The sequence below is a fragment of the Nipponia nippon genome, unplaced genomic scaffold (genome assembly GCF_047370975.1).
Source record: "Nipponia nippon isolate SJK-2023a ecotype South Korea unplaced genomic scaffold, ASM4737097v1 scaffold_35, whole genome shotgun sequence".
NCBI lineage: Eukaryota > Metazoa > Chordata > Aves > Pelecaniformes > Threskiornithidae > Nipponia > Nipponia nippon.
Window position 1 is genome coordinate 1,172,892 of NW_028262353.1, and position 16,084 is coordinate 1,188,975.

General features: G+C 44.1%; 1 protein-coding gene across 5 annotated transcripts; it reads right to left on the reverse strand.

The window, feature by feature from the left end:
- Positions 1-1,554: 1,554 nt before the first annotated feature.
- On the reverse strand, positions 1,555-15,867 carry ATF1 (activating transcription factor 1). Of its 5 annotated transcripts, none has more exons than XM_087771071.1 (8): positions 15,601-15,867; positions 10,421-10,537; positions 8,337-8,465; positions 6,496-6,596; positions 4,821-4,951; positions 3,767-3,946; positions 3,505-3,664; positions 1,555-3,091 (listed from the first exon to the last, which is right to left on the reverse strand). In XM_087771071.1, exons 2-8 carry the CDS (start codon positions 10,529-10,531, stop codon positions 2,947-2,949), a joined length of 957 nt encoding a protein of 318 aa, XP_087627197.1. In that variant the 5' UTR covers positions 10,532-10,537; positions 15,601-15,867; the 3' UTR covers positions 1,555-2,946. The 5 variants fall into 5 exon arrangements, with proteins under 5 accessions (XP_087627197.1, XP_087627199.1, XP_087627196.1 ...); XM_087771073.1 differs by having other exon boundaries at positions 10,465-10,537; positions 15,601-15,638; XM_087771070.1 differs by lacking the exon at positions 15,601-15,867 and adding an exon at positions 15,240-15,397.
- Positions 15,868-16,084: the final 217 nt, after the last annotated feature.

Sequence of the window (16,084 nt, forward strand, 5' to 3'; positions counted from 1 at the left end):
GGTCAGAACCGCTGCAGTACTACGTTAATTAAAAATAAATAAGGAACGTCAGAATTATATTTTGGCGACTTTATTTACCAAGGTCAAAATTTGCAACCATCTAATTGTTTCGACAAATATTTACAATTCATATAAAGCATGTACTTCTGTGTGGAAATAACCAGCAGAACAGTATTAGCTACTATGTCTCTTACTCTCAGGACACAGATTTTACTCTCTTACAATCTAGCTTTTGAAGTAAATCCAAAATAAGTACTTCATGATAAGTGATTACTTAAAGAGCAAACTCGTGTTACTGTTTAATATTTCCATGATGAAAAATAAGCTGCTCTTTCCAAAACACTATTTTAAGAGGATAAAAATTTACTAACGTTACGTCTGGCAGCGCTACATTTGTTTCACTTGCTGAATACAGAAAGAATTGGCCACCATTTTTTTTACAGTCTTAACACTTGATAGCTTTTTTTATTATTATTCCGTATTACAAAAGAAGGTAAAGGAACAACAGCACACAGTGAGGATCAAAATACCATACAGAGGAGTTACCAAATCAGTTTCAGTACTGTAGGTCAAACCCTCTTAAACACATGCCAAACAGCGTCCACACACCCGATGGGAGCGCGCGCGAAAAGGTCCAATTCTCTGAGGCGCTCGGCACCTTCCCAGGTGCTCATTTTTCCCGAAATCCCACTAACAGAAACAGGAGGCACCAAACACCTCTTTCGGAGCAGCTCCCTAACGCAACGACGATCTCAGCCTCGCTCGCTATTTCTGATGTGCAACAGAAGCACTCTTGGGTGACACGATGGCGAACACAAGCGTATGCTCCGTTTTGGCCTAAAGGAAATGTTACTGTGGATCTCGTCTGTAACAATCGTGTACTCAGAAACTTTAGAGAAAATAGTATTTGTATAGCCTACTAACAACGGGATTGTGGAATGCAGTCTTTCTCATACCATTTGCCAAGAGCTCTGCTTGCTAGGAAGTCCGTTAATTCAAAAATGAGTAAAATAAAAAATACCGACTGACCATATGATAAGCATTACACATCTAGGGAGTGAGTACATCTTTTAATTTCATTCAGATCTGAGCTAGCACAACACACACACGTAGCTCTAACACCTTTTTAATAGCATAGTCCATAGTGCAATTCCCGCTGACATAACTGGAAGCAGGATTCAATCCTAACTATGGAAAATAGTGTAGTTATTATTCATGCAATAAGCACTGCAGACACAGTTTTCTATTTCACAGAATCACAGAATCACAGAATGGCTGAGGTTGGAGGGGGCCTCGGGAGGTGCCCTGGCCCAGCGCCCCGCTCCGGCGGGGTCGCCGAGAGCAGGGTGCCCAGGACCACGGCCAGGCGGCTTTTGAGCGTCTCCAGGAATGGAGATTCCACACCCAAAAGAGTCCTGATCACGTCAAACCTTGCGTTTTCACCTGAAACCAATTAAAATCATACAAACTAGAATCTCTGATAGCAGTCAGATCTCACGTGCAGATAATATCAACTGTGGGGAATAAAAAGCCCTGATCTCTGTTTGTTTTGGGTTTTGGTTTTTTTTTTTTTCTTTCTTTTTTTCCCAATACTCCTTAGGATCCGGTTTTTTTGCAAGTTGCCTACAGACATACAAAATTAATTCAAATATCTCCTACACCAAAGACGATCTCATTTGACTTTGTACTATCCATAAAAATATATGCTTGAAAATCTGGTTCACAAAATATTTCATTTGTTTACTAAAATGAAATATATAAACTGTCAAAATACGTATATAAACTCAATTTCAGAATTTGTAAAGATCACAATTTAGCTACAAAATATACCAACCATCTACCTGTTTTCAATAGAATATTTTCTTACAAAGATACTGTTACTTTGCAAAATATCGCCTACCTTACAAAATTAGTCCGGAAATTTTGCACTACTTTCAGCGTATAAACCATATATTAGAACCTCATTATCCCTTTGGTATACATCTTCGATTTGTTTTATTTTATCGTTCCTCTTCTATTTGGTTTAAATGTTCCGAAGCACAGTAGAATCTCCAGACAGAATAAGCAATGCATGTTTAATTGTACATATAATCAGCACACAATTTATTTTTCAATTATAGATGTTTATCATGCCCAGCAACTAAGAACAAACTATCGTGAAATCATTCCTCGGAAACTTCTCTTCACCAGTGCTCGTTCTACCACACCGTACTTCAACAGAATCGGATGTGTTGAGTTCTCTTAGGAAAAGTCAACACCTTATTTCATGTGCCTCAGGCATTTTCAGGACTAGGCCTCTCGCTGCTTTCTGCGGATCCCTTCCAGATTTGATAAACACAGCAAACATTGAAAAAAAACCCCAACTTTTTAAGCTGTCAGCTGAGAAAGAGTAAACATAATTTATACCTCTAGCAAAGTATTAGCTTTTTTAATCATCTGCACCTGTAAATAACAACTTACAGGTTAAAATAAAAATATTTACATACAAATAACTGAAAGAAAAAGTAAGGATTGAAAAAGAGTAAGAAATCGAAACATATACTGGTTATAAATGTTACTAATAATGTCACCTATGGCAAGGATTCCATTTCATCCACGTTTTAACTGTAACCAAATATTGCCTCCATTACAAGAGGTATTTGTAGAAATTTTCAAAGGAATTCTAATCCCCTGCCTCGTAAAACGGGACTGTCCTTTCATTGTAGATGCAATCTTGACTTTATAAAGTTTCCAGTTGTGCCAGCAGGAATTTTGGTGAGGTTTTCTTGTTTCCTTTTTGTACTTTGTCACCAACATGTTGTAAATAAAATCTATATAGTCTTTAAGTTGTGAAATCTAGGTAGAAAAGTTTCATTTTTGACCTTTCATCTAGTTTAAAAAATTCAGTATAAAAAAAAATTTCTCCTCTCAAATTTAAACAGTCCACAAAAGTTTTACCTTCTTTTCTTACACACTTTTATGACAGTAAAGATCTTTCAAAGTTTTTAGCTCTTCAATTAGAGTTTTGTTCTGATTTTCCAGGACCGCAACTCGATTTTCCAGACATTTAACATACTCTTTCTTCTTCCTACGGCATTCTCGAGCAGCTTCTCTGGAACAGACAAGCAGAAGTAATTGTTTATTTTAGATGTGAGATGCGTCTATTCTATGAATGTTACGATTCTGACCAGCGTGAGAGGAGAGGCCTGGCACTGCAATCGTGAGCAAAACAAACTGAGGAGGCCACAACGATAGGTGGAGAGCAGGAAATTTAGCGGTATCTGGTAACACAACACGGCAGTCAGTCTGCAGGGAAAAAACAATTTGCTTTCTCCGAGCTGTGGGAGACAGAACGCGTAGCAAGCTCTGGTCAGAATTTCCCATGTTTTCAGTCGCTGGATGCAGCATACCGTACTGATGGCACAATGGGTAACGTCAGCTCGCAAGACTCGTCATTTGTCCTCTGAAGATGTATTTCAGCACGTTAAACTGAGAAATCAAAGCAGCCCACGTGCACGTACATACCTGTTCTTCATCAGCCTTATTTCTCGTTTCAACTGCGGATCATCTGTCTTGCTTGTCTGTGATGTCAGGGTGACAGGAGATGTCATCACCACAGTCTGAGGCAGGGACGTGGTAGTCGGTGTGCTGCGGATCTGGTAAGTCTGCATGTCTCCCGACGCAGCTGTTGCGATAATAGCACAAGACATCGAAACGTGGGAGCGTTAGAAAGTGACGCCTGAGCTAGGGGTGGGTATTCCTCACCGTTTCCAGAAGGCGTACTCACTCTGCACTACCACCTGGTTGCTGGGGACCAGTATCTGTTGACCATCTGACGTTTGTGCGTACTGCAGTATTGTTGTCCCAGGCTGAGCACCGCCAGCATTTGTCATCGTTAGTGTCTGCAGACCTTGCACACCATCTGTACCTGGGCTGGCCAGCTGCAAGCCATTTGCAGCAATGGCAACTTAAAAGAAAAAGGAACACGCACAACAACGTTTGTAGCTGTACATTATAAATCCAGATAAAGGTAAACCTGTAGGCTGGACGTCTGTTGCCACTGCTGGAAGACACCGCCAGGTCTGAAAGGCTTTTTTCGTCTGTCACTTTGAACTACCAGATCTTGCTGCTGGGTTCTTCCTAAACCTATCGGGTGTATGTGGCGAGGTGTCGGGAGCGGGGGGAGCCGCAGGGCTGGCCTCGCTGCGACGAGGTCTCTGCCCCGAGCCAGACACCGGCTCCACGTGGACCCACGCTGCCACAGCTGGTGGCTCCTCTGTGGAATCATTCTCAGGAAAGGGCAAAAAATCCAGACAGGCACAGGAGCAGGGGAAGCGAGAAACAGCGGCCTGAACAGCCAGCTCAGAGAAGGACGGCGAGGAGGCGCTCCAGGCGCCGGAGCAGCTTGCTTTTTGGTTCACAAGCACAATGAACACTAGGTGATAAAATCAAAGGACCAAGCCCTTTTTTTGCTACCTCCCTGATACCACAGGAACACCTTCTGGTGTGGCCCTATGAGACACATAACGGTATCTTCACTGATCTTACGTTTGGGACTAAATCTAACACTAGAAGACTGCTCTGTATTTCATAACAACATCCTCTGAATGTCTTGTCTCAACATGCAAAAATGAAGACAGTGAAGCATTGAGTTTATCTGGAGTCTTTAGATACCAGTCTATTTCCAGGTAATAACAGTACTAACTTTGTTAACTGTTAGATAAATAACCAAACCTTTGGAGTTTCATCTTAGTCAAATATATAACAAAAAGAAAAGCTGTGTTTTGAGGCAAGTTGAATAAAAAACGTGTCCAGTTAGGCACATATTTTGTATAACGTACTGTACTGTCCAGTGCTCGTCTGGTAGATAGGCGTGGGAACGGACATAGACGTAACAGTGGAGACACCAGGACTCTCCTCATCTCCTTTTCTATCGCGTGTATCTTCAGAAGAGAGATCTTTCAAAATTTTTCTATAAAAAAGAGTTTCTTTATCAGCTCTAACAGTAGGCAAGTTACAAACTACTATCCCTATTCTGCATTACAGAGAGAAACACTACAATTTTGATGTACCACAGCTTTTGGAATTTTTTGGAACAAAATTTTGTATGAGGTGACTGCCTCAAACTCCTTCTGTCATTACATTTCTGTAGTCTAGATTTTAGTTAAATATTTGAATCATTTTACGAGCTAAAAGCAATTCAAGTCAGCTACTGATTTATAAAGTATGTGGTTGTGCAAATCAGCACGGATTCCAGATTTTCAATCATTATCCTCTAAAAGCCGTAGATGTTTGGGCTGGTAAGCCTGCAACGAAAACCTGCACCATTTGCAGTAGATTTCAGTAATCTCCAGAAAAAACATGTGCCGAAAACTAGCACTGCAGCTGCATCATTTCATTTCAGTAGAAGCTGCATCGGAGTTTCCACCATAAACATCTTCCAGGGATATATTAAAGAGATTTTTCTGATTTACAACTTGATCCTCTAATTCTCTCAAGAGTAGGCTTTGTACATCCAATTAAAAGCAGTTTTCTCTGTCTGGTGTCAGAATAAACTAAGAAAGAGTAGATTACTACAAAAAAGTTCAAAAATTAGATCTTTTGCTCTCTCAGTACAGAGTAGGACTTTCCATTTCTTTTCTGCATTTAATTCGGCTCTTGCACAGCTTCTCAAACCAGCCCATGTCCTGTGGACCGATACCCTATGAGAACAGACATGTCTCTCCTTCAAAGAGGAACCAAAGGAAGCATGACTTTTCTGCATCTTACCCCAGGCCAAATGATGAATTAGCGGCAGTTACACGAAGAGAAAAGCAGAACTGACAACTCCCGATCCCAAACCCGCAGGCTAAACAGCTCTCCCATAGAAGCTCTGCTTACAGCTCGTATTTTCCTGTCCTGGCTACTTTAACTGAAGATTCAGAACTGCTCTTTTCCACCACCGTTTTTGACTGCATGCGAAATAATAAAATCCCTCCTAAATTATTTGTTCTGGTACATAATTCAAGATGAGATGAAGCTGTCAGAAAGTACTAAGAAAAGTGGATAAAACATTCAAAAAATGAGAAGCAGTGGCAGAAGCAGGAACAATAATCACAGATAGGAGGATCAGGTAGGTTCATAAACTGTCTTTTAAATTTTTCAGACCTTTATTATAAAAAATACTCAATTTTGTGCTAAGTTTCTAACAAATTTATTATTTGAAAAGCTAGGATGTGGCATTTGACTGCACTCCTCATTTCAGTGAGATGGTATAACTGAGTAAACTTCCAGCTGACAAACAATTTTCCCTATGCCACATCACGTTGAAGCTGATCTCCAGTTAAGTCAAAGCTCCCCTGTAGCAAACGATAGCTAACGCGGCATCCTCAAAACGTTTACTGCACGAACAGATCCAATGCATGTTTCAAGAGAAAGAAAACCACTTAGAGGCTGACAGAATACATGAAGCTATTGGGAGAAGTTGCTATTTTGGTTTCAAATAAAAATACAAAATATATTGCATATAGTACTTACCGGTAAGACGGACGACGAGCTAAGATGCCTCGAGCTTTCTGTGAAGAGCCTATGCTATCGGATGAATCCTGAGAATCTTCGCTCTCAGACAAAGAAGATACCTAAAAAACACATTCCACGTGGTTATCCGCTACCCTCCAGAAGAAATACCCAGAAGAGATTACACATTTTAACTGTATGTGAGCTAAAGCTACGTGAAAACTACGTAAACGCAAAAAGGAAAAGCTCGAGATTCTCCCAAACTATTTATCACATTGCAAACTGAAAAATGTCCACCCTCTGAAGCTAGCTGTTCTAGCTGGATTAAACTGCAGGATTAGTCAATCCAGAAATTTTAAAACAGCAGTGTGAAGAAATACAAATGGTTTATTATTTTCATATAAACCACACGAGCCTAACTATCTTATTAGCTGACGTGGTCTGAAAAGGTGAGCCGCTCCCACACGTAATTGTCTAAGGAGGTGGTGGGAAAGGGAACGGGAAAACCATTTATGTACACAGACAAACACATAAAATACTTGAAATCTTCTCTGCAGGCAGAAGAGCAGTGTATTTTGTTGGTCAGAAGGTAAGAGTCAGATGAAAATAGTGTTTAAGGCAGCAGCATAACAAGGAGCAAATATGCAAAGTATTATCTATAATTTTCTCTTTATTCCACTGTGTCCTCATCCAGTTGGCAAGCGTTATTTTTTTCTCTGATGCTCCTTATTAAATACAAGCTAACAAAACATTTATTGTACTTATCTGTGTGCCAGCAACAAAAAGTCAAGAAGAGTGCATACAGCTCTTGGAAAAGCATTTCTCACTTAACTGCTGCTACAGAGACAAAAAGAACAACCTACTATCAACACTTAAAAAAAAGCTGCTCATGTATCACTTTTTTTCCCCTTTGAGCAACAAGGCCACAATGTTCATAAATTACAGAAAAAAAGGGAAAGAATACAGTCAGTGGGGACCCTGCAACTAGAACAGGATGATAGGAAAGGGATTAGCGGAGACTCGAGAAAAGACAGCCTACCAAAACAGATGCTTAACTGTTTCCAGAAAAGAGAAATGTGTTTTCTTTTCCACGATCTGATGTTACAGGAACAATGATAGCTGAAAATGCATTATAGGTTTACTTATCATGGTTTATCGATTTAATGTCCTACGAATAGATAAGCACAGTGCAAAGGATCAGTGACAAATTAAATGCTTTTTAGCACAGCTCTTCCAGTCGCTCGGCTGACTAGTGCAGTTATTTCACAGCGTAACTCCAACGCCGTGCTGCCGAGAGGGCAGCCAAGAACCGAATGGAGCAGTAACAGACTCGGCTGTGAACTCCCCACGGCGCCTCTCTGAAGTGGCTTGTACAAAAATCACATGGCAAGTGAGTAAGAGACACAAGCGGAATGCTTCGGTACCCCAGAAACGCAGTTACAGCCTACACGAGGTGAGCAATCAACAGTTCATCCACCACCATTCAGGTCTACCTTTTCCAAAAGCGTGTTCTTCTTCATCGGGTTGTTCTACGCTCTCCTTACCCGGGGAGTCAAACACTGACTGCACGTCTGGTAAGAGCACCAGCTAAAGAGCTGTGGGTTTGTTTTGTTTTTTTATAAAGGGAGGCAATGTCAAATAGTTTAATTTCAACTCCAAAGGCAACTTTAACACTGCAAATAGTTTCAACATTAAGAACGATGTATCCCCAAAACACCGTCGCCGGACTGCTCGCTGTCTCCCACAGCAGGGCCAGAAAGGCTGCGCTGTGGCAGAGCTAGCCGAGCCAGACAAGCCGTCACAAGTCTTTTCACGTACATGAAACAGGACTCTCGGCTGTTTAACAGACATTCCGTAGTTACCTGCACTGTTTGCACCTGGGGTGAGTGGATTACCGAAGAGGACTGAGCTGTCTGAATGACTCCCTGGACCTGGACTTGCTCTCCAGGCAGCTGAACAACTGTCAGGGGAGCAGGGCCTCTTAGAGACATCTACAACAAATCAGAGAATCGTTAGCAAAAGCGTTTGTGGCACAGTGTTCAGAAAGTGTATATACATGTAGGAAAACTAGTGGAGAACATGCATTAGCAGAAGCTTCTTTTAAGTCTAATTAAGTCACAGAAGGTATCCTTTAAAGATATAAATTTTTGAGATACGTATCTGCATACAAAAAAGGCTGAAACAGTTACTTATTCGACTTCGGCTGGGGGAAAATCAAATACGTAGCATTATATGCAAAAGATTAAAGTGCTGCAACTTAAACACATGCAGTTCTAAACGAACCTCAGCGAAGCAGACTGCTGCAGAATCACAACACTGAGACTAACTGAGCACGACTGCGTTCACGTAACTCCAGCCATATGCACAGATAAAGCCCCACATTTGCGGCTGTTCATTTTTTTAAGCTTTGATTCCATTTTAAGAGCGTCTTAGACTTAGGTAAGCAGAAATAAAAGTGCCTAATGAGTAGCCTTAATTCTTGTTAAAGGTAATAGAAGTTTAAAATCTAAATCAAGACGGAATGATCAACGAGACTGGGGGCTTCGGACAGAGCAGACTAACGATACTGAAGGAATGCAGAAGGTAGCACGAACAATGTACATATTTGGTGTTCTTGGATTATTCTTTTTTAAGCAACCGGTATGAGGCTATGGTTCAACGATTTCACAGAGAAGAAATCACAAGAGTTAAGTACAGCAAAAGCTGACCCATCTACTTCGAAAGCTCAAGGCACAAGGGCTGTATGAAAGACACCAGAGCAGAAAGGATGCTGAAGGAGGCAAGGTATGCAAGCTCTGGACAAGGAAGAAGAACAAAGAGCAGGCTTTTTCCAAATAAAAAATTACGGCATCTGTTCTTTAATGTTTTAAAATGATCAAGTTCAATAAATGTTGTAGCTGTAATCTACGTTTAATCGGCAAAAAGTTAATTACTACTGCTACTCCGATATAAAATACTTTTTATATTCTAACAGATTTGTATTTTTGATGTTGAACTCGCACAAGCCTTTGCACTTAAAAATTGATTAAAGTTATACACGTAGATGCATGAGTAAATAACCAGCTTCCTCACCGAATTTCTTCATTACTTTTATTAATCTGGAATATACGAAAAGATGAAGGGATCACTAAAACTCACACGGCTCACTTTTCATTTAATACTACTTTCGTATTGTACATCATAATATTCAGTTACATTGGCAATCTCGTATAACAACAGATCAGAAAAACAGGCTATAAACAAACAACAGGATGCTTGCTGATATTCTGTCCTGTCCTTGCCTCATGCAGTTATCTAAATTTTGCATCAAAATCTACGTCGCCCCCAGAGGGTAAACAGTGGACGAGCTGCAAAACTTTGCCGTTTCACAGGACGGCTGCGGGGCTGCGGGAGCAGACGCTCCCTACAAGGGATGCTCTTTCGGCTGCAGAATCATGAGGAATTCAGGATAAAGCTTTGAAACTGATGTTACCTTGTACTAAGTATGTCAAATTTCCAACTTCCTATGATTTATTACATTAAGTACACTCATGTTGGGCTAAAATCCAAGTGTTTCCATGGTGCTGAGCACCCCGGATTGCCATTACTACAAAAGGAGCTATAAATGCTTTTTCGGGGGGGGGAAGAAAATTAGGTCCTCAGTTCATTACTAAGCAGCTCCTGTACATCAGGTCGATGACGATTTCAAAGAACGTACAATTTCACAAAAATGCTCGGCTCCATTTTTGCATTGTACGAGCATGAAATTTAATTTTGGTTGTTTGGACACAAACCATTTTATTAATTTTGTGTCGTCCATCAACAAACAAGTACATTTTTCTCAACCTTCTTTTGTTTTTTCTTCTCTGTGTGTTTCTAAAGCTCGAGAATGAATATAGTCTGTAGTACATAAAAAATGGCTCTTAACTACCTCAAATGTTTTGCTGAGATTTGGCCCAGGCTTTACCTGTTGAGCAATATGAGAGAGCTGAGCTGCCTGTAGTGTTGTACCTTGTACAGCTGATGTTTGGGAAGGCGTCACTGAACTGTTACTGCTGCTCTTGTGCACCTCTTCCATAATCAACTACAAGAAAAGTAACGAGTTAAATTCAGTTAATGATAAATTTGAACAGCAGACAGGTGCCCAGCTTCCACTGATATTTTAGAGAATCTCAGTGCATAAAGCTCGTAGCCTTATTTGGACATGTTTAATTAGTTCTTTGTCCTTCGATGTCACTTTCTATTAGGGAATAGCAGAGCACTTTTGGTCGCTACGACACCCTGAGCGTTGTTACGCCTTCTCGCAGGGCCAAGAGGGGAAAGGCACGGTGGGAGCCCTTGCGCCGACTCGCCCGTGGCTTTGGGCAGGTCGGGCGCAGCACCCGGCCGGCCGCCTCGCGAGGCCTCGGAGCCCAGAGCGGCACGAACCCCCGTTCCGGAGCAGGAGACAAGTCCCGTTTCGCCCTGACAACACCTGCAGTCCGACCGCCTGTCAGCGCTGGTTCAGGCCTACCCCGCGCTGAAGTTTACTGCCAAATATATTTACTGCATTTCCTGTTTTTTTGTGAAAATAAACAAGTCAAGTCATGAGATCTAGGAAGAAAACCAAGATGAAGCATTTATACTAAAGAATATCTTGCTCTAAGTAAAATAATTTTCCAAAATATTTTACCCAAGCTACCAGCCAAACCTATTTTAAAACATCCGAAGGTGTATAAAAACAAAACAGGGATTCAAAATCGAAGTATAGAGAACACAGTTTTGAATTTCAAACCCTGCAAAAGTCACTCCGTCTCCATATAATACAGTCAGTAACACTTCTCTCATTTCTAAGATTTTATATTTAACTGTTCAACGTGTCTTGACAGCATCCCCCCTCCAATATTGGGGGATTTAGTGATGTAAAAATGCATGCTTTTACGTGGGGTGAGTGGGTGGACCAGCCTAGAGCATTAAAAGATGATCGGTGAGTGTTAAACATTTTGTCACAGAAGGTTTGAAACTGTTGAAAGGACAGTTGCTATGAGACTGGAAATTACATTTCTTTCTGTGGAAATGTGAGTCATTGATTTTTCCCTACTGAGATAAACCACAGCTCTTGCAGCCTGACGTATACTTAGAGGGTAAAAAGTCAATGCACACCAAGAGCAGAATCTTGTTCTTGCAATTGTTACTCATCTGAGGAGTCCCACTGCAGAACTCCTCAAATACGTTACTAAAACAGGACTTTGTGGAGAGAAAAGTGATGGCTGGGTGATACACGAAACCGTATCCTCCACAGCACGGAAAAAACGTTCCCTAACATACGATACAGCTTCCCAACATCCTTATGTCTACAAACACAAACCGATTCATCCATAGTTTAAGCTGAAGCAGCAAAGTAAAGGCTTCACTCTGGAGTAAAAAGCTCACGGGAGCAGGGCAGTGCTTCAGCTGTTCCCAGCTTCTGGAAACCTTCAGCTATCAAAACTATCCCGACTGCCTTTGCCGAGATTATCACGGCGCCGCGGCTGCCAATGCAACAGTGCTTTCCCCTCCGCATCGTCGGGAGCGTGAATCGGAGGCGAGGATATCGGAGACGAGGATCCCGACTGACGCCCTGCTCGGCTCCACGCTGCTCACGCCTGCAAGAAACCGGCCCCGCTGCAGGAGCGGGGCAACGCGATTCCAGGATTTTCTGTTTTCAGTCACTACTGCTGCAGAGCTCGCCTCAAAGGCACAAAGACTGTTTGGGCTTTTTTTTTGAATTATTTTTAAGGAAAGAAAATTGAAAACATAAGTAATTTAAGTATCTCGAGGCCATAAAAAAAATGAAGAGCGGACAAGCATGTATAAGGGACGCAACTTTATATACCCTCTAATGTAGTTTTAGGTTTTTTATAAAGGAAAAAATCTACGTTTTGTAGCCCTGCAAAGGGAGACATACTAAGTGTCACAAGTAAACAGGGCACTGTCAAACTGAAATCCAGTCAACAGCAAAAATTAAAATAAATTTCCAGTGCTACAGAACTACCCAATTCATTTCTGTAGTGCTAAACCACATTCTGTCTCCCCCTCTCTTACTGTTTTTCTCTGCCTTATTGTCCCATGAAAGACTCGCAACAGCGGCAAAACAGACTGCAAGAAACAGTGAAACTGATAGATACAAAACCACCCCAAACAAACAAAGCGGGGAGAAAGCACAGAGGTTTTTGCTGATCTTTCTCTCTAGGTGTGAAGTCCTACTTACAAGAATAAAAAAAAAAAAAAGTATTTCCCATGATAAATATGCTTTTTCAAGTTCACTTCATCTCTGCTTTCTCTGCAATAATTAACTAAATATTCATCCAACGTCAATGAATCTTAGTAAAATAATACTAATAAAAAAAGATTTAGCGAGCGATTTTAACACGGTGGAAATTACTGCTGCATCTTGTATCCTCCGCTGGATACAGGAGGTGCAATACGCTATTTGGCCTTGCGTGACTGTCTCACAAGACGACTCGCATGCCTCTATCTTGTTAAAACAACTTATTTAGCTGGAAAAACACGCATTTTCCATTGGAATGGCCTTCTGCGAACACCTGAAACGGCGATTACCATCTATCGGCTTTTAGAGAGTTCCAATGAAAAACCTCAACCTGCAAGCTCTCAAGCTTTGAAAAGAAGTACCAGAGACGGAAAATATATCAGGGTTTCAGCTTTTTACAGCGCAGTTAAAACAGAATATACGTTTAGCTGAAACCAGCTGCGTAGTTTGGGGTGAAGGCTGAGTTTTACGTGTCACGGAATACTGACAGGAGGGAATTCATAAAAGCAACACCCCATGTTTTATTAGCCAGAAAATAATTCCTGTTCCAATCTGTACGAAAACCACGGGTTTACAATCGGACAGGTAAGGATGATGCTTTTCAGAATAAAAACAATGCCTCCACGCAGCTACCTCTCAAAAGTACTTTAATCTAAATGAAAGGATTCTGCAATAGCAGCGTTATGAAGTTTGCTTTGACGGACTTTTGAACTTCTCAGAATTGGGTCTCTCCAGCCAAAGAAACTCATCTCACTTTAAACGTGAGTTTGAGTCTTAAACGTATCTTCCTTTTAAACGAAACAGGAATGTTGCATTTCATTGTGGGCAAGTTTAACTTATCATCCCGAAGTTCCCATATACCCTCCTAATACCACGTTCCTCAGGTTGAGCTACCACTCAAGAACCACTAAAAACCCCCTGCATGGCTGAGGAGCATCAATTAAAAAAGAACAAACGAACAAGAAAAACCCATTGCCACAACTTGCACTAATCCTGATGAAAACCAGCCTAAAATGCTCAGGAGACGGTCCCCTTACAGACATACTGCGCCTGTGCAGCAACAACCTCCCCAAGATTTTACTCTGAATCCCTCTTTACTTCAGCGTCCCATGCACAGCATACGGCTCTCTTGTCCCTACTACTTTGTTTTTGCCTGTTCACAATGCAGATCATCTGAGACAGGGATTGTCTCTAGTTAAATGCTCATAAAATGACTAAAACCATGGATTTCCAGCCTCAGATGAAGCTTCAAAGCATAATCAGGAAGCAAAGAATAAGATAATGGAACATAAAAGCTGTACACCAAGGCAAAGAGAAGTGAGCTGTAGTGCGAGAGCACCAAAGGAAGAAACCAAGTTCTGTTTTGCCCTTTTAAATCCAGCAGAGAAAAGGCCTGAACGGCTTTTTGAGAGGCAACTGATTTTTTAAAAAGACTTTATAAAGTCAGAAATCAAAGAATACTGGACACAGAATTTTATTCTCAAATACTAAGTGACAAGAGTCAAATACTGACATGTACAAATTACAGAAAGCGATTTAAAACATTTGGTGAAATGATACTCAAGCAAGCTGGTGAAATTTTGGATTCTTTAATGTCTCAAAACAAGCTGTCTTCACCAGCTCCAGCAGTTAAAATACTATTTACTTAATTTTGCTATTAAGACACTTAGGGAAAGTTTTTTCGTCCAGAAGACTGACAGAACTCCAGTTTTTTCCAGGAATCGGTGAAAGACGGAGGCAAGGGACAGCACATCCTACCAGTTCGTGCCAGAAAGCAAGCGAGGAGACCTGAGTCAATGTACCCAGTGACAGTTTTGGATCCCATTCTACAAATACACTCACGAATGCTCCTTAAAACTTCAGGAGTACTTTCCATATGTGTTTTCTTCCACTTCCCCCCCGCCCCAGCCTTCTACAGCGAAACGAAGCTTAGGGAGCGTTCCCATGACACGCAGCTTCAGAAACACAAGCCTGCAGTCTAAAAATGTGCATAATATACTGACATAAGTGATCTCGATATTTGGGAGAGGAAAATATCAGTGGGATCACTGACAAACAATTTGCATCCAGCCGCCCTGAACCAACCCGACAGTCATTGCCCCGAGTGCTGGAAGACTCGGCTGACAAAAGCGGTGCTCAAAATTAATGGGGAAAAAGGGAATCGCTGCCGTCAGTAGGTAATACCCTATCTTTTATCGGTCGCTCTGGAAAGGAGAGAGACCGCCGCTGCCCTCGTACTGAAGACCGAGCCAAACCGGGCTGAAGCCGCCGCCCGAGAGCTCCGCGCCGGGGCCCAGGGGCCCCCTCTCCCCACCCCCAGCCCCCCGCGATCCCCCCCGCGGCCCCGGGGGCTCCTCCGCGGCGCCGGCCCTGCCCCGGGGCCGGGGAGGGGGGAGCAGCACCCGCGGCGGAGCGGGGCCCCGGCCGCAGCCTCTCCCGGAGCGGGGCGAGCGGCCCCAGGCCGCGGCGGGAGCGCGGCGCCTCGGGCCCGGCGCACCTGGCTGGGGCGGCGGGGCGGGAGCTCCCCGGGGGTCCTCCGCGGCGGCCGCCCGCCGGGAAGGGGCCAGGCGGGCCCCGGCTGAGGAGAGCGGCCGCGCCGCAGCCCGGTCCCCGGCCTGTGGCGGGACTCGGCCATCCCCTCGCGGCCCGGAGGAGAGCGGGCGGCGCGGCGGGACGGCGCCGGGCGCTGAGGGGAGCGGCGCGGCCTGGCCGGGCCCGGCCTAGGCCCGCGGCCGGCGGGGGCGGCGGGAGCGGCCGCTCCGGGCCCGGCGGGGGCGGGGGGGGAAGGGGCGGGCGGGCCGAGGGGGAGAGGGGCGGCCTCCCCCGCCCGCCCGCGCCTCGGCGGCGCCCGCTCTTACCTCAGAGGCCCGCCGGGCCCCGCCGGTGGCCGCGCGTGGGGAGAGCCGCCGCCGCCGCGCCCGTCTCCGCCTCAGGAAACCGGCGCCGGCGGCATCGTAAACACGGCGGGCCCGCGCGGGACGCTCGGGGTGGGCGGGCTGCGACCATAGAGTCCCCGCCGAGGCCTCGCCTAGAAATCCCCACCATAGAGTTCCCACAGCATAGAGCCCCGCAGGCGGAGGCTAGAGCGTCCGCTCTGGCGCCGCCTCCGCCCGGCGGTTTCCAAGCACGGGTGCCATAGAGAGGCGGCGGTAGAGCGCCGCTGCCGGCCCGAGGGCGGGAAGGTGCCTCCGGCGGCCCGCGCAGGCCCCGGCCCCGGCCCCGGCGCGGCCGGGCGAGGAGAGCGCTCGGCTCCGCCAAAACCACAATATTTCGCTTTATCCCCAGCCGGGACGCGGGTGCACGCAGCCACGCGTAAAACAGAGCGCCAGAGAGCAGCGAAAG